Here is a 20794-nt window from a genome sequence, read left to right on the forward strand (position 1 = left end):
GATGAGCAAGTTCTTTTTGAGGGCAAGAACAATCACTAGGTACCCAGTCCAGTCTCCTTCCACTGCAACCGGCTCTCCTTCTCGGCGTGTGTCCCGGCCTGTCACATCTCTTCTTCGGCAAACTGAAGCAAGAATGACTTCAAATCAGAGGAACCGGGAGGAACACGCCATTTTGCAAGTCCGATATCATGCTTTTCAATATCACCGTCTCTTTTCCATTTGTGTCCGAGCCCCATTTCTGCATCATACCACAGATTTTTTGTTGAGCCTGTACCGCTTTTTCATCCATCATGTACTTCAAACAACCAAGCATGGACGGGACAAATAAGTTTTCAATTATCCACAAGAACCACTACATATGGATAAAATCAAACATTCACAACACACCCTTCGTCAATCGTTGCAAATACACCATCAAGCATCACCACCACCGCCACCACCATCCTCCTCCCTCCGAGCCTCCCCAACAGCCTCTCCTCTCCAAACCCTTCCATGTAGCTCATCCAACAACTCATCAAACTCTTCCCTCTGCTTCTTCTTTCCAGCCTCCAGCACATCCTCCAGTAGGTTTTCCTCTTCAAGCACTGGCACCTCTCCACCTCCAATCTGATGTCCCTGGTGTCCCTGGAATCCCTGTCCTTGTACCTGCAGCCTCCCAGCATTCCTAATGATTCTCCAAGCCCTCCTGAACTCGTCCCGAATAGCAACGATGCCGCTGTGCGTGACAGTGCGGGCGACGTTGTGGTCGAGCTCGAAGGGGTCCTCGATGGCAAAGAGGTAGCGGTAGCGGACTTCTTTGAGTTCCACATCCGGTTTCGGCTGTTGATGTTGCTCGGTAAAAGGGCCCGTCGGGGTGGGTTCTTCGGTGGTAGGAGCGGGAGGGACAGGGGCAGGGACAGGGGAATGTGCTGGGAAGCCTGGCGGAGGGGCGAGACCTGGCGGAGGCGCCATACCAGGGGGAGCACCACCGGCAAGCGGAGCAGCTGCTTGTTGTTGTGGCTGCTGCGCCGACGGGGCAACAGTGGACGGCACACCCGGCGTCGACTCCAACACCGTCTTAGCGCCCGTCCACCCCTTTTCTTGCTTACTGAGAATTCCGCCCTGCGTGCGAAGGCTGATGACATCCCTGCCCCAATCAAAGCCTCTGCCGGGCAGTGTAGACAACGAGCCATTCTGGGCGTAGTACTCGAAAAACCCACGGAGGAGATGGCCGATGGAGTCCCGGTTCTGGTTGATCATGCCCATGGCCGCCAGACGCTGGATCTCCTGGTCATCGCGCCAGAAATGCACGTTCTTACCTTTGCAAAAGGCCACGTCGTTCAGCTGCTCTGCCGTGAGGTCAGGTGGGAGAGGGGGGGCGAGCTGTTGCAGGTTTGGGCAGACGAAGGGCTTGACGACATTGATTAGGTAATGTAGCACCATCATAACATAGCCGTAGCTGCTGAGGGTGCCGCGGTAAGGGGAGTTGATGCCGCGAACCTTGGCCCAGTGCTTGACGAAGAGAACCATGGGCCGGACGCGCGGGTCGCAGGACGAGTAGCAGCGAAGAAGGTGAGTATTGTGCATGGCGAGGTGGGCGGAGAAGTTGATGTCGCACTGGATGCCTACACCGGACTTGGGGAACTCGAAGCGGTCGCGGTAGGGATCGCGGGGTTGGTTAGGGCCCATGGTTGATGGGTCACCGATTGAGCGGATCTGGGAAATGGTTTCGATGAGGTCTGGGGACAGAGGGGTCTCGAAGCCGCACTCGAAGGGCTCGACCGGGGACCTCACTATAGGTCCCCGGAGGAAAGCGATGTACGAGCTGATTTTGTCTTCCGTATCCTTAGGATAGAGATTTCTCCCGAGACAATGCTCCAGGTCATGAGCGAGGTGGTAGCTCATGTGTCTCTTTCCAATCGCGTGGAAATCGGAATATCCAACACTTTCCGCGAATTCCTTGACTGCCTCCCGTATGGCCTCGTCTTTGATGCCGTCGATGTAGCGGCGCGAGATGAGGGTGATCGCCTCTCTCCTTTCATCAGCAGTGTCATTTCCAACCAATTCTTCCACCAACTCCTTCGCCCTGGCGCAATACTGCGCAGTTGACTCGTACTGCCCCTGCGACAATAGCATGAGCTGGATGGAAGGCAGCCCTCGCAGTTGATCAGCCGCCCGCTTCAGGTCCCTGTCATACCCCAGAGGATCGGCGCTACAGTTGGGATGGTCTTGCAGGGTCTTCCACCTGTTTACGCACATCTGGCCTCGCGCTTCCTTGTCGGCGTCCTTTTCGGTGATGTGACGAGACTCCCACATCATCACCATCTGCTCGCCCTCGACTTGCGTGTACACGCCCTGGAGAGTGCGGGGTTGGTCGGCTCGATACTCAAGATCGTAGCGATTCAGAGAATTGTAACTGAACAAACGGTCGCGCAGCTGGCGATCCTCGAGCCCCTCTACGAATGCCAAGCAAACTTGGTTCAGCTTTTGGAAGTCGGCTGGGGAAAAGTTGTTGATTGTTGAGTTGGTTAAATCGCGTCCGCCAAGACTTCTCAAGTAACCTTTTGTTGTGCCGTAATAGGAGTTTAGGGTTTGATTCAAGGCTTGGTAGAGTTTGAACTCTTTCTTCTCTGTACCGTTGTCGTCTTGGTTGCCTTCTTCGTCATGGCGTTTTTTCTTCGGCTGATCTTGCATATCATCTTTCTGCCCTTTCTGCTGCTTCTGCTGCTTCTCATCCACTGCAGATGCATGACCGCCTGCCGGCTGATCAGCCTCATGCTCGACATCTTCACTTAAGTCATGCTCTGGATCGTCGTTCTCTTCGTCTTCTCCCTTATCTGACATTTCCCTCTCCCTCTTCAGGTGCTCCTCCACCAAATCATCGTACAAGCTCTTTGGCGGCTTTTCGCAGACTTTGATGATGGGCACTCTGGTCTTTGAAAGCAGGCGAGCGGCAAGTCCAACTTCGAGAAACGCCTTTTCAATTAGCCGGGGGATTGGAGAGCCTGGAGCATCTGGCTGCAGGCGTGAGAGAGGCGACAAGAGACCCAAATCCATGTCAGCGGCCTTGGTAGCAAACCCAGAAGCAAGACTGCCGAAGCACCGGAGCTGGACGCTCTGGGGAGGAAAGTCGTGGAAGCCGTTCTGAGATTGTTCGTACTGGGTGATGACGGCCTGGGCAAGTGCCTCGATCTTTTGGCGAAAAGTCTCGTTCTTAACGATGTCGTCGTATTCGATCTGGGCATTCGCGATGATGGTTGCGCATAGACCCTCAAGCATGTCGGTTTGTGCCTTGAGCTGTTCCGGCCGGACCTGGGGTTGCCTGCCGGGGTTCCAAAGCGCACCCCCTCTGGGATTTCTAGGTACTGGACCATCGAAGGATCCTTGGGGAGTGTGGTGGGCCGAGCCGGGATTAGGACCGGAATTGAGAGGCTGTCGCCAGGTGTTAAGGTCCAAATGCTGGGGGCCTGGGCCGTGGTAAGAGCGGGAAGGGTGGTGTCTGGGTTGGGCATGTCCCTGAAGTTGTACCGGAACCTGGTTGCCCGTATGAGGCGGGTTTGGCTGGTGGGCTCTAGGGCCAGTCTGCTGGTGGTGATAAGCTGTTGGTTGTGGTCCTGACTGAGGTCTTTGATTTCTATAACGGCCTCCATTACCATACAGTGCAGGTTGACGCCCAGCCTGATGTCCAACTTGGTGCCCAAGTCGCTGTGCAGGTTGATGTCCGGCCGGAGGTCCTGGTTGAGGCACAAACCCTCTCAAGGCCTGTTGTGGTCGGACAGGATCAGGTAGTTGAGCACGAGGGTCAATGGCGATATTCAGCTGAGCGGACATTTGACGACGCTGGGCCTGGTTGAGACGCTTCCGGGGTTGTGGAGGGGATGAACCGTTGGGGGCGTTTTCCACTTGGGGCTCTGGGTCGTTGGAGTTGGTGAGGATCATAGTCCTCAAGCGATCCTCAAGACCCGGTCCTCGGACTCCCTGTCCTTGCTCCATTGCAGCGGTGATGACCTGAGAATCGAGACAACCTCTAAGCCTCCGATTTTTTTGTTCAAGTATGGCCAGGCGAGTAGGCTGTATGCATACAGAGAAGAGTAGTCAGGTGTTGTTGATGGTGTCATCAAGTGAAGGTGGTGGTGGTGGCTAAGAGAAGCCCGCAGTGAGGTTGGATATGCCAGACCACTTTGTGAAGAGAGAGTGGTCAGCCAAACTGTCATGTATATAGGGAGCTAGGTACCAGTTGGCCTGAGATAGATTCGGGAAAAGTGATGAAGATGAGCCCAGGCGCGAGCTAAAAAGCAACACGTCTCCCGTCGTCCTGACTCCCCTCTTTCAGGAATTTCACTTTAGGCTTCAGAGTTCAGGGCAGTTGGCATGGAATATGGAGTGTCAAAAGGTACCTTACAGCATGTACCACAGCGCTGGGATGGGGCCGTTGGGGGGCGGCGATGTGGCCCTGATGCGATACCCTGGAGCTGGACTTATTCCTTAGACTTAGAATATCGTGTGAAGTCGCGTCATGCTTATTGCTTTGTTTGCGTAAACACGTCGGCCATGTCCAGCCGTCCACAAACAGTGAGATTGTTCAGACTGTGACACCCGACGGCAGCAAGCAACGGGCAGGAACAGCACGGCGAAGCACCCAATCTTTGGCACATGCGACTATGAGCGACAACAATAGGTGAAATGCTAAATGACTAGGTCGCCGGTTACGTAGTTGTGGAGAGGCTGAGCAAGGGGCCTGTACGTTTCCGGTCAATTCATTGGTCGCGGATGAAGTGATCTGACTTGTGATTGGCCGTGATGCTGTCAAAGACCCACTCTTCCGTTCGTCTTTGTCTGGGGATTTGAGGCTCTCGGGCCAAAAATGGGGCGGGCATTGTGATAAAGAACCTTGTCTCGCAGCACACAGGGCACCTGGCAGCTCTTTTAGTGCCACCTACTTCTAGCGCGACTGCCTAGACTTGCGACTTCGACTTCGAACTTCAACCACTGCTTAACGATTTCCCAACCCACCACTGTCTTTCCATATTCACGCCGACTTCCCACAACCAGGAAATAACGGCCTACTTTTTCGATACTACCCGACATTTATTCGAAGCGGAATCTCGAAACTACGCATCATTTTCCGCCTGACCGAACACGCGCCAATCGCGAATTGGTGACAACTGCCGATCAAGGCCAGGTCGACCTAGATCCCGCATGACGTACGACCCAGTCCAAGCGACCAGCAACCAACCTCACTTCTTACCCAAGCCTAAACGTCCACTCGCTCTCCCAACCGAATTTCCCACGAGCTCCCGAAAAAATACTTCATTCACCCGTCAACATGAGTGCTTCCCCCGCCGGCGCGCCTCCCACCGGCGTTGCTCCTAATGGGCCACAACCACCCAAGAAAATCATCCGCAAAAAGGCCAATGCCGATCCCCTCGTGGCTAGAAAGAAAACCCTTCCGAAACCCCCAATGGCACGACGACCTGCCGACTGGGAGGCCAGATCTCGTGCTTCGGAAACCGCCGGCCAAAACAGGTCGCTTCGCCAGCTCGAAATCAAGGCCATGGAGCACAAGAGGAAGAGATCCATGAACCCGGGGAAATGGAGTGAACAAGCGCAGGGCTATGTCGAAGAGTTCCCGCTGATAGTAACCAAGAAGCAGCTCATGGAGTTGCGGTTTCATGTCATGCAGCTCAACAACAAACACGGCAATCTGGACGTAACCGACCAAGACCAGTTCCCCCGCCCCGTCACTTTGCAACGCCGGGACCCCCGTCTGCCGCCTGCTCACCGCATGGCGCTCAAGGAAGAGATGGAGGATGTGCCGATGGACGATGCAGAGGCCGAGCGTATTCGGCAGGAGAAGGAGGCCAAAGAAGCCCAGCGTGCATTGGATCAAGCCAAGATCGCACCCGTCATGAAGCCGAATGAGCCAAATAAGCCGCAAAAGAAGGACAAGAGCTTGAAGACTCACGTCTTTCACGGAAAGCACTCAGAGGAGCACAAGAAAGCATTGGATCTGCGGTATCAGGAGACGCTTCCATGGCACCTCGAAGATGCCGAGGGCAAGTCGGGCGTCTGGGTCGGACACTACGTCGCCGGTCTGTCCGAAGTCAACTGTGCTCTCATCCAGACCCAGGATCAAAAGTTCCAAATGATCCCCCTGACCCGTTGGTATGCCTTCCATGAGAAGCCAAAGTTCAACGTTTTGTCCCTGGACGACGCCGAGAACATGATGAAGCAGAACAAGGACGTCAAGCGCTGGGTCATGCGCGACAGGGAGAGGGAGCTGACTCAAAAGGAGAAGGCCGATACTAGGATGTTCCTTGGTGGGCGTGCGCGTGTGAAGACGGAGAGCTACACATCGAGGGCTGCTCCCAAGTCCGAGAGACGGGACGATTTCGAGCTCGACATGTCAGGCGACGAGTTCCAGGACGACGATGAGACCCCCGGTTTCGAGGCAGAGGATGAGGATGCCAAGGAGGCCAAGGAGCGTATTCGTCGCGAGCAAGCTGCGGCCAACTTGTTTGGCGAGGGTGATCAGAGCAAGGTTGACGAGGAAGAGAGAGAGCGTCAGTTGGAGAAGCTCAGGCTGAAGAAGACGGGCAAGGAAGTCGTTAAGCGTTTGGTCAAGTTGGAGCACGCCATGGACTACGATGCAAGCTCCGACTCGGAGAGGGAGTCGGACAACCCCTTTGCCGATTCGGAGGAATCCGAAGATGAGCATGAGGAGAAGAAGGAGGGGGAGGAAGTCAAGGAAGAAGAGAAGAAGGATGGTGTTTCGGGTACCATCAGCAAGGGTACTGCGACGCCGACAGGCAAGCAAAAGGCTCCTGATTCTGCAAAGAAGAACAAGTTGAAGCGTGCTGGTTCGCCCAACTTGTCGGAATCTAGTGAAGCCGAATCGAGCCGGAAGAAGGCCAAGCTCGCTGCCAACAAGGGCACGGCATCCGTGGGCCAGAGCCGGTCGAATACTCCCCTGCCTGGCCGTCCCAAGGGGGCCACCAGCGACGGTGAAATGTCTGACGGCGGTGCGAAGAGCAGCAGGCCCCAGATTAAGCAGGTGCCTACGTCCAGGCCCGGTAGCCCTCCCCAGCCAGGTAAGAAATGCCGTTGTCCGTCGCTGATTGCATTCCTCGCTCTATGGCAGCTTTCACTCTGCTCTATGACGGCCATTCACGTCTGTGGCTTGGCTTCTTACATGGCTTGGAATTGTGTTCGACCATTCTTTGTGCTTTCGTCAAAGAGTTCATAACCTGAGTTATCAACCCTCTTTGTGACATTATCACCCTCCCATCGCTTCAAGTCACCGTTGATTCTGTATAAAACCCTTGTTACGGTCAACAGACATTCCCAATACTTTTTTTACAGCAATATCCGTTCCTTCACCCTTGCCGCCCCCCAGCACCTCTTTAATCTTCCTAAACACACACACGTTGGTCCACCTCCACTACCTCACTAACATGATCACACCCCCAGGCTCTCCCAGCGGCTCCCCGCCACCTACCTCGGGCGGCGCCACCCCAGCCAACGACTTCATCAAGCCCGAAGAAGTCATGGCCGCCATCGACCAGTACCCCAACGGCGTCGCTCTCGCCGTGCTCATGAAACCCTTCAGTCATCGCATCGATGCGACGCCCAACCGCTCCAAGCCCCACCTGTCCACCAAGTCCGAGTGGCTTGGCATGGTCAAGCGCTTTGGTTACTTAGGTCCCGACAAGCTCATTAGGCGCAAGACGGGCCCCGCTCAAGGTGGAGGAAGTGGTGCTGCTAGCCCTCAGTCGTAAAACGGCAGCGGCATGCCCTAGGCTCTTGATGAGGAAGCACCGGCGGCGGCGGTTCATGATGGAACGGGGGACTGTAACTAGGAATGGAACAGAATATCGGGCTGGAAGTGATAAGCCGGCTCAGGAAGGAGGGGAAGTGGTTATGCTACCCCTCCGAAGACAGACAGGCGACACAAGTGCAGAATGCCTGTCATCCAAGCTGGAAACTATGGTCAACGACAAACCTGAACCGAAACGGCCGATTCGAATTTGAATCCGTGGGCTGATTCGCATCAAAATATTACACCGATCGCCGAGTTATGTGGTTCCAAAAAGTTGAAGTTGTTTTGAAGAGGCTTTGGCTAGAAGAGCAGCAAATTACCTACAAGAGATCCTCACATAGGTATAAGCGGTTGGATTTTGCACGATCGATATCGCAATATCACTACTTTATGACATTACTCCTTGAACATGGCGGAGACGAAGATATTTAGGCCAACACTTGTCGATTAGACAGATAGTACCTAGCAACAGACCTCATTTGAAGCCATGTCATGCATCTTGCGGTGCTTGGTGAAGATATTGTTCTTGCTCCTTCAATGTTGTTTCTTTGACTAGTGATGAAGAATAATCTGCCCTAGTCACTTAACATTTATTTCGGCTTGTGCCACCCTGAACTTCTTCGCCAAACTCTTAATTACCCTGTAAGACGACCAGCCGGCCCTGTTCTTGTTCATATTTGAACAACCCGTAAAAAATTTAACTTTGACGCCGAACACCAAACAAGGTAACTAATCCAAACTTTTTCTTTTTCCATCGTTCATCATTAACCATTCACCATCACCGTAACCCTTCTAGAGCAATCCCATGTTGGGTGGAGAAACTACTCATCCATCTGCCAAGCATACTCCAAGCCTTTGTTCCTCTCCCGCCGATTAATCGCCTTGAACCGTTCTGCTTCAAATCCATTACTCCTGTCCACTCCATCCCACCTATAGCCCGGTTTGATGCCGTACCGATTCGGCGGTGCCGGTCCTTTGTACGTCGGTCTCCTCCCCGCCGTCTCTTTTCTCCTTCCCTTTACCTTGACTTCTTCCGGGGCAAGGAACTGCGCCATGGGATCATTCCATCTGTCCTGCTGCTTAAGTTCGGCATTGAGTTGTTCGTCGTCTTTGGAACGGGCAAGAGGCATCAGTTTGGCTTCTTCTAGTTCTTCCCTCCTCCGCCGCGCTTGCTCGAGTTGGACTTCGCCCTTGAGGGCACGTTTCTTTTCTGCTTCCTTGCGTTCAGCTTCGGCTTGTTGTCTGCGCGCTTCCGCACGTCGCATGGAAGCATCGATTCGTCGACCGGTGGCGTCGCGCAACACTAGCTCCTCCTGGTCTTCCGGATGCTGCTGGTCGCGTTCGGCTCGGATCCTCTCCAACTCGCGACGCTCGGCTTCTTGGCGAGCCTTTAACTGAGCAGTGATGGCGGATGCGGACTGTAGTCCCGCGTGCGTCCCGTTGGACATGATGGGTGCTTGCGTGGCTGTTTCGGCCGGTTGGTGCGACCGCGTGAGGGCCGTTGCCCCCGTTGTGGTGTCGACGACGAGAACTTCATCATCCCCGCCCGCTTCGCGCGCCAGTGCCGCTGTTTCGGCAGCTGTTTGCGCTAGGATCGCATCGGCGGCCGCCGCGGCGTCTATGTCCTCCTTTGTGGAATTTGTCGTGGTACTTGTTGTGGCCTGTTTTGTGAAGGCTGATGAAGAGCCGACGGTTTTCCATCCGGATTTTTTGGCTTTGCGAAAATCAGCTGATACTACCACCGCAGCGAGCACGGGACCATCGAAATCGTCATCGTCAGAATCGCGTTTTGTGGCTTGGGCCCAAGAGGTGTCGTCGTCGTCGGCTATAATGAGGCCATCTTCTGCTGATTTGTTCTTGCGCTTGCGTTTTTTGGAGGTGGAAGAGGAGGATTTGTTGGGCGGGTCGGTGGAGAGGTAATGGGCTGCTAGGTAGGCGGCTTTGTCTGAGGGCATTTCTGCGTTGATGTGGTTTGGTTTGGCTGGGTTGTCCTGTTTTGGTCAGGTGGGTGCGATGGTGCTTGTTGATCGTCGATTGTTGATTTGAAGCGATGGCGATGGTGGTGCTGATGATGTTGATTAGATTGCGGTTGCCGGTGTGTGTACACAGTACAGGTGGGCTGTACCTCCAATTGGCCCGTGCGTTGGTGCTGCCTTATCGCTGGCTCCATTTTCCACGCACGAAGATAAGATAGGGGAAGACGTCCAGTGACATCACTGGTGACACGGACTGGTGATGGTTCCGCTGTCGGCGATGGTGAGAGCCGATTGTGAATGTGGCATGTGGTGGAAGGTATCACAAAATAAAACTCCAGAAAGTAAGACAGACTCAGATTTGGGATCGGTGGTGTTAGTGTGCTTGGATTCATCGGTGAATTCAGGGATATGTGTGACTATTGCACACGGACTATGCCTGGCTCGTGAGCGTTCGGGTTGTCCATCATCACGGCTATCAATGATGTTCATCAATTGAAGCCTTCCATCATCAATCAGAGACTCGAATGTCAGAGGTCCTGGGAGTTTAGAATTCAGCCGGTTGGTTTCATCTCTTGGTACGGACCATACTAGTCACATCACGCCCATCACGCCCCGGATAGGCGACAAGACGCGAGAAACAACCTCAACAGCTGAGCAGGCGATCGAGTTACGGTGAACACGGCGAAATAGCCGAACAATCGCGCACGCCGTATAAGCACCTGCTCTTATTCGACCATGGTAAAGTACCTGGATCGCGTCTCCTTCATTCCAAAAGGCGGCTATGGAGATGACGGAGATGGGTCAGCAGACCACGCCTCGTGGGCCTTGGCATATCCCTGCCTTCTTTGACCTTTGGACTGGGGTGGAAGTTATGCAGTGGCAGGAAGTGAGGCTGGCCCGGGAGAGGAAAAGGGGGGTTGACCAAACTTGGATAGTGTCCTGGTCCAGATAGATGATGATGATGATGGCGTCCATCAACAAACATTACTGGTCGCCGTTGTTGAACACTTGTTCGAACATGATTGCAATCTAGGTGCCATTCTGTCTCCTAAAGACCACTTGTGTACCTATGTGCGCAGTAGGAGTAGCCCAGAGAGGACGCCGATATCGCGGTGTGGTTGTCAATGTGTCGGCTTATCATTCTCCACTGCACGCGCTGACGGATGCTACCCTGCAGAAGAGACGCATGCGCCCCTGATTGACGGAGCATCATCATCCTCGGCATCCGGCGAGGACCTTGCTGGACAGAGAGCCGTAGAGGTACCTGGGGCCGATGAGCGATAAGCTTAGTGAACAACAAACCTGGGCCTTCTTCAGAGAATCCTTTCGACGGCTACAACTGGCGTTTCGTGTTTATTAATTCAGAGGCCACGAGAACATGTTTAAGCACCCAAAATACCTTCAAATCGGTTGATCTTGCTCAATGTGGAGGTACATGTACCGACCGGGCTACGTAACAGTCCCCGCAATGCAATCGGTTACCCCGTGCTGCGCTGCTCTAGCGTCGTTGGCGGGATCGCTTTCCCCACATCCCCTCCCGGCTGCACTGCACCGCATCCGGGGCAAGTCGGAGACTCCAACAACCTTTTCCCATCCGTTTCTGCTGAAGGTGAATGGCAGGAGATAGCAAGATGCCATTGTTGACATGGAGAGAAGCATGTGTAACAGCTGTTGAGACCTGAGTGCAATTGACCTGGATCCAAACACACCCGTCCATCTATCGCAAACGGGACGAGCGGGACCCAACTCAACGGACACGGGCATCCAACAAACATGGACGTTCCAGGTAGGATGAAACAAAGTCGCCGTTCAAAGGACCATTGCTGATCCAAGGCGTAATCAAAACGGCCAATGTCATCATCAGCATTATCAAGCCAGAGGCCGACTACAAGAAGAGAAGGCGTGTATCGACTCTTCAACCTCAGTGGACAGAGCAGCGTGGGCGGTTGGACACAAAATGGGCAGCTGGTGTGCACTGTGCCTCGGTGCCTCGACCGCGCCGTGCTGACTTCTCAACCAGGACACTCTGCTATGCTATGTACCGAGATGGAAGTCTCTGGCTTCCTGCCACTGTCGTCACTTGGCCTTGTCCCATCCAGGTCATGAGGTACCTACCTACCAGGGTACTTCCCACATGCACTCTGGGCACTTTGCTCCATGCCGAAAGGAGTCTTGATAAGAAACGGTCCCCTGGGATGGATTCCAAACCTAGCGAAAGGTGACCATCTCGTGTCTCAGCAAGGTATCGATGTCCTTTTGACAGTGACCCGTGTGTTGCTGATAGTACATTCTACCCTCCATCAGAAGAATCCAGGCAGTAGTGCTGGCCATGGCTCGTTGATGGATAAAACGAAGGGCTTCCGCTGTCCCTCCTGCTTTGCGTCCATCTTGCAAAGTCCAACAACCCAAGAGTCAGCACAAACACCGTACGGATACCATCGATAGCCTTATCACTGGCTGTTTCTGTTCTGTTCAAGTTCCTTGTTACCGTCATCGAACAGCGCGTCATCGCTTATTGGCCCCCGTCTTTATCGCTTATCACTGCTCACGCCTCAACTGTTCCCAACTGGGAAGTCGCTTCCTTGAGTCACTCGCCGGCAATATCCTGAGCGAGGTTGTCTTCTCAGCCAGCGTTTTCAATAGAACACTTAGTCAGGCCTTAGTTTGACTGCCCGTTTCTTCAGTCATTCACAACCTGCACCTGATCCAACCGTGTTGCTTTTAAATCATCGCAACAAAGCCGTTCTTTCTCCTCCCAACTCTCTCTCTCTCTCTCACACATTCTCTTTCACCACCACAACAAGGACGCTAAAGAGCCCCTCCACTAGCTCAACCTCAACCGAACAACCATCACCGATCACCTTCCGTCCCCCCACCAGTTCAGTCATCACAAAAACTTCCATCTATCCATCTCGAACTCCCTAGGAACCTTCTCTCTCTCAGATCCCGCCGATTACAACTCTATTTCCATAATTGGTACACTTGGCAGATCGACAGGGCCCAAAGTCCAAAGATCCCCAGTATAGTACCATCAAGGTTCTTGGCAGTCAACTAGTCGATACCGACCCTAAGGCCAACCACCCCCGGCACGTCACGCACGCCCTTGTCTCCATACCTACACCGCTGTGGTACCTAGGTTAACCCCCGACCGACCGAATACCCTTGGAGGATTACATCACGAATCGAATCAAAAGGGGTCCGCATTCCGTCTTTGTCTAGTTGGAAAGCTGTCAAGTTTAAAGTACTTTGGCTTCATCTAGTCAACCTTTCCCGGAACCATCCTCTCTCTACATCCTCAAACACTACCGCCAACAATAACTCCTACAACTAATTATTATTATCATCATAATCATCATCACCACCAACCGTAACCGTCATCATCATGGCTACCTCCCTCGAGTCCTCCGTCCAGTACGAGCGCGACCTCCGCAGCTCCCACAAGGAATGGAAGCGCAGCAAGGACTCATCTACAAAGTGGGCCTCGGGCACTCGCGAACTCCCCGGCGTCAAGAAGAACTGGATGACGGGTGAGCTGCTTGGCAGTGGGCACCCCAATCAGCTGATCAAGTCGCGACCAGCGAGGAAAGTGCGGGATTCTAGGTGAGTTTCACTTCTTCACCCTTTACCTTTCTCTTGCTGTTTTTGGAGAAACTAACCCCTCTGTCCCCAACAGCTGCGATTACCCCAAACAGTCCTCCCGCAACCTCTACAAGCTCCGCCACGGCGGTGGCGCTGGCCGCTCCAACAACATTGGCTACCACTCCATCAACTTCCCCAAGCTCTTTGCGCACAAGGACATCCGCTACGATGACCGCGAGGATTACTCCGCCGCCCCAAACCCCCCATCACCATCTCTCCTCCCCAAAAACCTCTTCTCATCAGTAACAGCAGCAGAGGATAACTTCCTCTACTCGTTCGACCAAGACTCCACACCCGGATTCAGTCGGACCCCTTTGACTTTGGAAAACTTTGTCAAGACGGATGACCGCAAGACGGAGAAGTTTGTCGAGAAGGAGTACGAGATTCTGGATGCGAATGGAGAGGCGTTGAAGGGGCGGAAGGCGAAGAGAAGGGGTTTGAGGGGCGGTGCTGCTGCGGGAAGCTCGCAGCAGGAGGATGAGGATAGAGTTGAAGAGGATGACGGGTTTGAGCTGATTTGATGTCGTCAACATCTCAATCCTCTCTTCTTCTGCGTTTCCCTACATGCTTCGATTTTCCCTTCCTGGCATTTGCCTCCTTCTCTTCTTCATCCATCCCTGGCGAGGTTTTTGCTCTTACATTACACACACCTATTTCGCTCAAATCAGCCGGCGTGTTCTTTTCTTACAATTGTTCTAAACAAGGGTGGTGGCAACACCTACCTCACAACATAACTACATATCATGGCGGGCGCAATCATGGGGTGGGGTTTTCGGAATTGGCGGATGGACGGACGGACGGACGGACGGATAGGATGATTGATGGGTTTGCTTGGCTTTTGGCTTTCAGTCAGCAAACGAACATATGATCGTTAGAAATCATGAATGAGGCTGATGGATACCTCATGCAGACAGACACACACTGCAAGATAAATACCCAAATAACAAATAAACAGTATTAGTAGTAGTCGGGCTTGATTGCGGGCATGTTTTGATGAAGTTCGTCGATGTCTGTTTATTCTTTGTGTAAAGTTTGCCATTGATAACTTGGCGGGTATCATACGTCGTCGTTATGTGTGTGTGTCGTGTGAACGCGTTTCTGTTCTACAACATTGTTGTTCTACATGCCTCGTCTCGTCTCCATCTTTTTTTCCTTGCCTCTGTTAGTCAATGTCAGTTTACATTTTTGATGCAAAGAGCAGATTGCGCAGTCTCACCTTAATTTTTCAAACGTACCTCCATGAACCACGTCGTTCTTCCCCCCAACTCCGTTCCATTTCGCTCGTTAATCCCACGGGTATGTATATCAAGTCCTTTTCGCTGCTGCCGCTGTTGACGCCGATTTTCCAAAGTCACGCCCACCTAGCCAGAGTTTCAATTATGGCTCACCACTATACTATCCTCAAAAAGATGGATGTTTGCGCCCCCTCAGAGGCAATCAATCATCCAAAACTCCTCCCCATCAAAAGCTCATAGTAAGCCCTCTGCTCGGAATCAAACAATAAAAAGTCATCATCAGCATCCCCAGCAGCGGCACCACTACCACCACCGCCGCCGCCGCCGATACCGCCATGGTACGTCCCATCGTAATCATTCCCATTCCCATTCCCGTTGATACTCCCACTTCCACCACCACCTCCTCTACCACCACCTCCGCTGCCGCCGCCGTTGAAATTCACATTAAAATGCTTGCTGCTGCTACTGCTGCTGCCATTTGGTCCGCCTAGCGGGTGGTGATACTGGTGATGGTGGTGGGACATGGACATGGCAGACATGATTGGATCGGGATTCGCTCCCATGCTGTAAAAGTCGGCGATGGTCTCGTCGGGCGCGAACCCAAGGGGACGGAGGGTTTGGGATTCTCGTGAGGAGCTGTTGTTTGTTTTGGAAGTCAATTACCATGAGAGAGATAAAGGGGGCCATGAGAAAGAGAGAAAAGGGGGGAAGGTGATGGGGGGATATAAAACGTACGATTGCGCAGCGTCTTTGGCTACGATGTCTGAGAGGGTGGAGTCGTTTATTGTGAATTTGGGTGGGGCGGTGGTGGTGGTGGTGATGGTGTTGAGGGTGTTGAGAGTGGGTATCCCTGTGCTTGTGCTTGTGACAGGGACGGGGCGGGGTGCTGGTGTTGTTGTTGTTGTCATTGTTGTTGTCGTCGCTGTTGTTGCTGGTTGTAGTATTGGTGGCGGTGGTACCGATACCGACGGTGCTGGTGATTTCGTTGGGGATATCGACGCTCGTCTCCCTCCTTCTCCTCCTCCTCCTCCTAGACCCGCTTCCGCTGCGACGGACTGCCGTTGTTGCAGTTGTTGCAGTTGCTGCTGCTGCTGCTGCTGCTGCTGCTGCTGCTGCTGCTGTTGCTGTAACTGAGCCAAATCCCTCGCTACTTGTCTCCTTTGTTCCGTTTCTCGTGCGAATCTTTTCGCGGGTGGTGCTTGTCCTCCTAGAACTCCTTGAGCAGCAACACTCGGAGACCCAACACCAAGACCGCCCATTCCTTCATCCTCCTGCTCCCCATCCTGTGTAAGAGCACTACTCCCTTCCCTCCCTCCATCCTCGCCCCCTCCCCCAACACCGCCCGCCGTCCCTGGCCTCACCGCCCCGAAAAAAGCCCGAAAAACTCCACTACCCTGCCACCGGGCAATCAATCCCTCCTGCGCATTCGCATCCTTGATACTCGTAATGATCTGCTTCCCCTGAGTGCCGGCCGCCCTCAGATGGCCCTCAATCAGGGCGTCCAGTCCGGGAATGGCGCCAAGTACGGCTCCCCATGCTGCGGCGCTCTCTTTGTACGTGTTGAGAGCTGTTCGATAACCCTTTTGAGGGCCGCGACGTTTTGTCGGACGCAGGTACAGACAGGGTTTGTTATGTTTGGTGCAGACGGAACATTTGGGCTGGCCGTTGTCGCAGGGTTGATGGTTGACGTGGCAGAAGTCGCAGCTGGGGGGGTTGGGTTAGTATGTGGGTTGGGGACAACTGGAAAGAGGAGGGAGCTGGATGGGATGAGTGCATGCGGTTGGGGAAAAGTAAGACTCTGATAAATTAAGAAACTCACGCTCGTGAAGCCTTTTTGCGCTTTCGGGGGTTGACGGGTTCGGAGCCGGCGTCGGCGCCCGTGTCGGAGGGCGGAGGTCCCGGTGTTAATGTTGAGGGGCCGGAAACCGGAGCGGAAGCGGGAGTGGTGACTAATGGGCCGGTTTGTAGTTGTTGCTGATGTGGAGGCGATGGATGAGCGGAAGTGTGAGCTGAAGGAGTCGTGGTTCGAGACTGTCGAGTCTCATCGTGGGCATTATTTGGCTGTTGAGCCTGTTCCTCAGCGGCGCCGAAGTCCTCCATCTGATGGTGCGTGTGAGACAACGTGTTCAAGGCGGACCCCCATAGACAGATGGAATCAATTGCCGGGAGACGCGCGGGAACTACGGGAAGATAGGTAGGGAGATGGGATGAGGCTGAGATACCGGTACGATGGAACCGAGCACTAAGCATGTGCAGCAAATTCGGGTGAAAATATTTTTGAGATTTGGACGACGATGAGATTGACGACGATGACACCTCCATAAGTTTCGTTGAGGAAATTGATAGCGCAGCCGCGTCGCTAATGGCTCGGCGCTGTTCAGTTGCCAAGTGTTATTGTGCCACTAACAACGGAGCTAACGCCGACGCCCCGTGCTTTATACCCCGACGCCGGGCTTGGCTACGATGAGGCTCTGTCTGAGTAGAGGAGTTGACGATGGTGATCGAGCATATGGGCAGGGTAAGCTGAGTAAGATTATCATTTGTAACCATGGAGGGCTACGGCGGAACATCAAAAAATCCAAAGTGAGGTTGATGACGACTAATCGGAGTGTCAGTCATCATACACGGCATGAAGTCGGGCTGCCTTGTAAGACGGGACGGTATGGCGAAATGATAGTGCGTTATCTTGACAACCTGAACAGTGTCAGTAATGGAATCCAAAGCACCGTCATGTCAGGGCTAACGGATACAGACAGACAGTCAAACGAAGTATTAGATAGGTAACTTTGGAACTCAAATCTTTCCTTCATACTTCTTCGTAAAATCAAGACCCAAGAGCCGGCGACGATGAACAACGGAAGAAGTGAAGAAGCTCAAGAAGGAGGAGAAAAAAGCTGGAGGGGCGGAGCGTGCTGAGGTGGAGAGTTAAGACACCACCAAATCGGGATTGCGGGGAAAGCCCACTGAAGCTTGGCCTGCAACGGTGTGGTGGTTGCAGTGGGAAGGGTCTCAGGGACTCTCTTCATCCGCTCCTCCACGGGGTAAAAGCAGGCTAGTAACGGAAAAAGCTTTGGTGGGAGTTACATTTTCCCGCTTCGGGCCTCATGGAAATCCCGTTTGTCACAATCGGCATTCCATCTGCCGAACGTCCAGAACATGGCCAAAACACCAATCACCGATTCTGGCGGTTGATGATAAGTGCACAATATTGACCTCACTACCACGCCTTCCGACCACATCGGCTACAACGACGTTACATCGCCGTGTCCCGGTCCCGGTCAAAGTTCGAGTGGGTATCTACATTTCGACCTTCAGCTCGATCCTCTAGATAGATACCCTTTGATCCCCCGTGTTGGCCCACACATCTTTGACATCGACAACATTTCCATCAACAAGGCCACTCATCTCACAACACGAGGGATATCAACAAAACGATACATGTGAGCGGCACCAGCACATCTACCTCAACATCTTCAACAGACAACACCACCTCATACACATACACAGCCAGGAGCCATGTTAGGGCCAAGGAATGAGCGGGTATTCGACCCGAACGCGTCCATCGTTCTCGTTGGATGTCGAGGAGCTGGAAAGCGTACCCTCGGATTTATGGGCGCCCTTCATCTGCGCCGCCGCCTAGTCACCGAGGACCATTACTTCGAAAAACTGACTGGCATATCCCGCGGCCAGTTCCTCCTTCAGCACGGAAAGGACCTCTTTGCGCGCCAGGATGTCGAAGTTTTCAAGTGCATGCTCGACAGCAACCGCTTCGGGTGCATCATCGAGTGCGGTATGAGCAGTCTCAGCGAGGAGGCCCAAGACGCCTTGCGCGAGTACTGCAGGACGAACCCCGTCATCTATATCCACCGGGAAAGGGAGCAAATAGCAGCCTTGTTGGATGCGACAGATGCCACGGCTCTTCTCAAGGCGGATGAAAAGCATAGGGAGTGCTCCAACTTTGAGTTCTACAACTTGGATGACTCAGCAACCCATTGCGTTGGTACCTCCACATCAGCGGATTGCCAACAGACGGTTCCTTCAAAACTACTCAATGTCCGGGAAGACTTCACAAAATTCCTGGATCAAATCACCGGCAGAGGCGCAACCAAGGCATGGCTGGAAAGCCCCTTTTCGGTTGTCGCCATTCCGCCCGAGTTCCGATCCTATTCATATACTTTGCGCCTTCGCCTATCCTACCTGCAGGAACTGGACATGGCACTGGAAGAGTTTGAGGCCAGTGCAGATTGTGTTGAGTTCATTATTGATCAGTGGCCCGGCGATGTCGCTGAAGTGGTATCAAAGCAGGTAGCCCTCCTCAGGAGGAAGCTGGGGCTGCCCATCATTTACCATGTGGAAGAAAACCCCCGAGGACAACGACGAAGGGCGCCAGAGGAGAAGAACCCAGTGGACTCAGATCTGCTTGAACTAGGCCTACGACTGGGCGTCGAGTATCTGAGCGTGGATTTGCAGCGCGACGAATCTCTCATACAACGGGCACTTCGTTACAAGGGCCGGTCCAAAGTTATAGGAAACTACTGGTACATGGGCTTCGGAGCTCCTCCATGGCACGACGACCAACACCTCGAGAACTACCGACGCGCACAGTCTCTCGGCTGCGACCTGGTCCGGATGGCCCGCTTCTCTACAGGCGACAGCCCCGTCGGATATCTCGAGTCCTTCAAGAAGCGGGTAGAGCAAACCATCCCCAACCCGCGCCCACCCCTAGTTGCCTACGACTTCTCCGTCCTCGGCATCCGCACCCCCTTACAAAGCAAGATTCTCAACCCCGTCAAACACCGCGACATGGACACCGACCATGACTTTATCGCCATTATCAACACCTATTCACACTCCTATGGCCTCGAGTTCCAACAGTTCCTCCTCGACCCGCTTGAGTTCTACGTCACCGGCTCCAACGTCTCCTGGTCTCTATCCCCCGCAATGCAAAACGCCGCCTACGAGTTCTCGGGGATGCCGCACACCTTCCAGGCCGTCACCTGTTCTACCTTGGACCGGCTCACCCAGATTTGCTTGTCCGACACCTTTGGCGGCGCCAGCTTGACCGCTCCCTTTAAACTCGCCATCATGCCCCAGCTCAAGGTCAAGTCGCACCACGCCACCGCCATTGGCGCCGTCAACGTTGTGCTGCCGCTTCGAGGCAAGACCAATGCGATTCTGGACCATGCCAACTCTCGCAACAAGGCCGGTGCGGCGCAGGAGTTCTTTGGCGATAACACCGATTGGAGCTCTATCTTTACTTGCCTCCGGCGCGCTATTAGTCCGAGGAATTACGTTCAACCCTCCAAGACCACGGGGCTGGTTATCGGTGCGGGCGGCATGGCGCGCGCAGCTATTTATGCACTTATTCAGCTTGGTTGTAGAAACATTTTCATCTATAACCGAACGGTGGAGAGGGCGAGGGAGGTGGCGAATCACTTCAATAATTGGGCTAAGGGGCAGCAGGGGATGGTTGTCATGGCGAAACCGAGTGCGGATGGGTCGCAACTACCGACACTGGAGATTTGCAGGGTCATTGAGAGATTGGCGGATCCGTGGCCGGAGGGTTATCAGTTGCCTACTATGATTATTTCATGTGTGCCCGCGACGAGTCTGGACGGGACGCCGCCGGCGGATTTTGTGATGCCGGAGGGGTGGTTGAGGAGTCCGACGGGGGGTGTGGTTGTTGAGGTAAGTTATTGCTTCTACTTTACTTATCAACCTACTATGTCCAAATCCCATCACTTCCTGTTCCCTTACACAAGATGTTCCATCACCAACACCAACTGACAATCTTCACAGCTCGCCTACGAACCACTCGTCACGCCCCTAGTTGCCCAAATGTACGCCTACCGAGATCAAGTCAATCCTTCCTGGGTTGTCGTCGACGGTCTCGAGGTCGTTGCGGAGATGGCCATCGAGGCCTTTGAGCTAATGACAGGACGGATGGCGCCCAAGAGACTGATGAAGGATGTTTGCAGGAGGACGTGGGAACAACAGCAGCGAGGTGGCGGTGATGGGGCTTCGGGGTTGGTGTTATGATGATTGACTGCCTACCTATTTTACCTACGCCTACTTCTTGATTTGATAGATCACGGACCAGACCGAGCTGGAGCTTTGTTGATATTATGTGAGTGACCAAGACCGTT

At 53.6% G+C, this 20794-nt stretch overlaps 7 protein-coding genes across 7 annotated transcripts; 4 read left to right on the forward strand and 3 right to left on the reverse strand.

The window, feature by feature from the left end:
• Positions 1-314: 314 nt before the first annotated feature.
• Positions 315-3918, reverse strand: NEUTE1DRAFT_79537 (uncharacterized protein; the record flags this gene model as incomplete). The annotated part of the gene is made up of 3 exons (XM_009851369.1): positions 315-2678; positions 2772-3597; positions 3757-3918. 3 exons carry the CDS (start codon positions 3916-3918, stop codon positions 415-417), a joined length of 3252 nt encoding a protein of 1083 aa, XP_009849671.1.
• Positions 3919-5305: 1387 nt separating this feature from the next.
• Positions 5306-8053, forward strand: NEUTE1DRAFT_79539 (uncharacterized protein; the record flags this gene model as incomplete). Its single annotated transcript, XM_009851370.1, has 2 exons — positions 5306-7085; positions 7450-8053. The coding sequence occupies 2 exons, from the start codon at positions 5306-5308 to the stop codon at positions 7755-7757; spliced, it is 2088 nt and encodes a 695-aa protein (XP_009849672.1).
• Positions 8044-8285, forward strand: NEUTE1DRAFT_116517 (uncharacterized protein; the record flags this gene model as incomplete). The annotated part of the gene is made up of 1 exon (XM_009851371.1): positions 8044-8285. The coding sequence occupies one exon, from the start codon at positions 8057-8059 to the stop codon at positions 8228-8230; it is 174 nt and encodes a 57-aa protein (XP_009849673.1).
• Positions 8286-8571: 286 nt separating this feature from the next.
• NEUTE1DRAFT_128830 (uncharacterized protein) lies at positions 8572-9753 on the reverse strand (the record flags this gene model as incomplete). The annotated part of the gene is made up of 1 exon (XM_009851372.1): positions 8572-9753. The coding sequence occupies one exon, from the start codon at positions 9751-9753 to the stop codon at positions 8620-8622; it is 1134 nt and encodes a 377-aa protein (XP_009849674.1).
• Positions 9754-13100: 3347 nt separating this feature from the next.
• NEUTE1DRAFT_121246 (uncharacterized protein) lies at positions 13101-14004 on the forward strand (the record flags this gene model as incomplete). The annotated part of the gene is made up of 2 exons (XM_009851373.1): positions 13101-13374; positions 13448-14004. The coding sequence occupies 2 exons, from the start codon at positions 13157-13159 to the stop codon at positions 13932-13934; spliced, it is 705 nt and encodes a 234-aa protein (XP_009849675.1).
• An 850-nt stretch (positions 14005-14854) lies between these two features.
• Positions 14855-16748, reverse strand: NEUTE1DRAFT_145456 (uncharacterized protein; the record flags this gene model as incomplete). Its single annotated transcript, XM_009851374.1, has 3 exons — positions 14855-15284; positions 15384-16352; positions 16468-16748. 3 exons carry the CDS (start codon positions 16746-16748, stop codon positions 14855-14857), a joined length of 1680 nt encoding a protein of 559 aa, XP_009849676.1.
• Positions 16749-18164: 1416 nt separating this feature from the next.
• Positions 18165-20771, forward strand: NEUTE1DRAFT_60868 (uncharacterized protein; the record flags this gene model as incomplete). The annotated part of the gene is made up of 2 exons (XM_009851375.1): positions 18165-20336; positions 20448-20771. The coding sequence occupies 2 exons, from the start codon at positions 18165-18167 to the stop codon at positions 20685-20687; spliced, it is 2412 nt and encodes an 803-aa protein (XP_009849677.1).
• Between the last annotated feature and the right edge of the window lie 23 nt (positions 20772-20794).

Source organism: Neurospora tetrasperma, assembly GCF_000213175.1.
Source record: "Neurospora tetrasperma FGSC 2508 unplaced genomic scaffold NEUTE1scaffold_2, whole genome shotgun sequence".
NCBI lineage: Eukaryota > Fungi > Ascomycota > Sordariomycetes > Sordariales > Sordariaceae > Neurospora > Neurospora tetrasperma.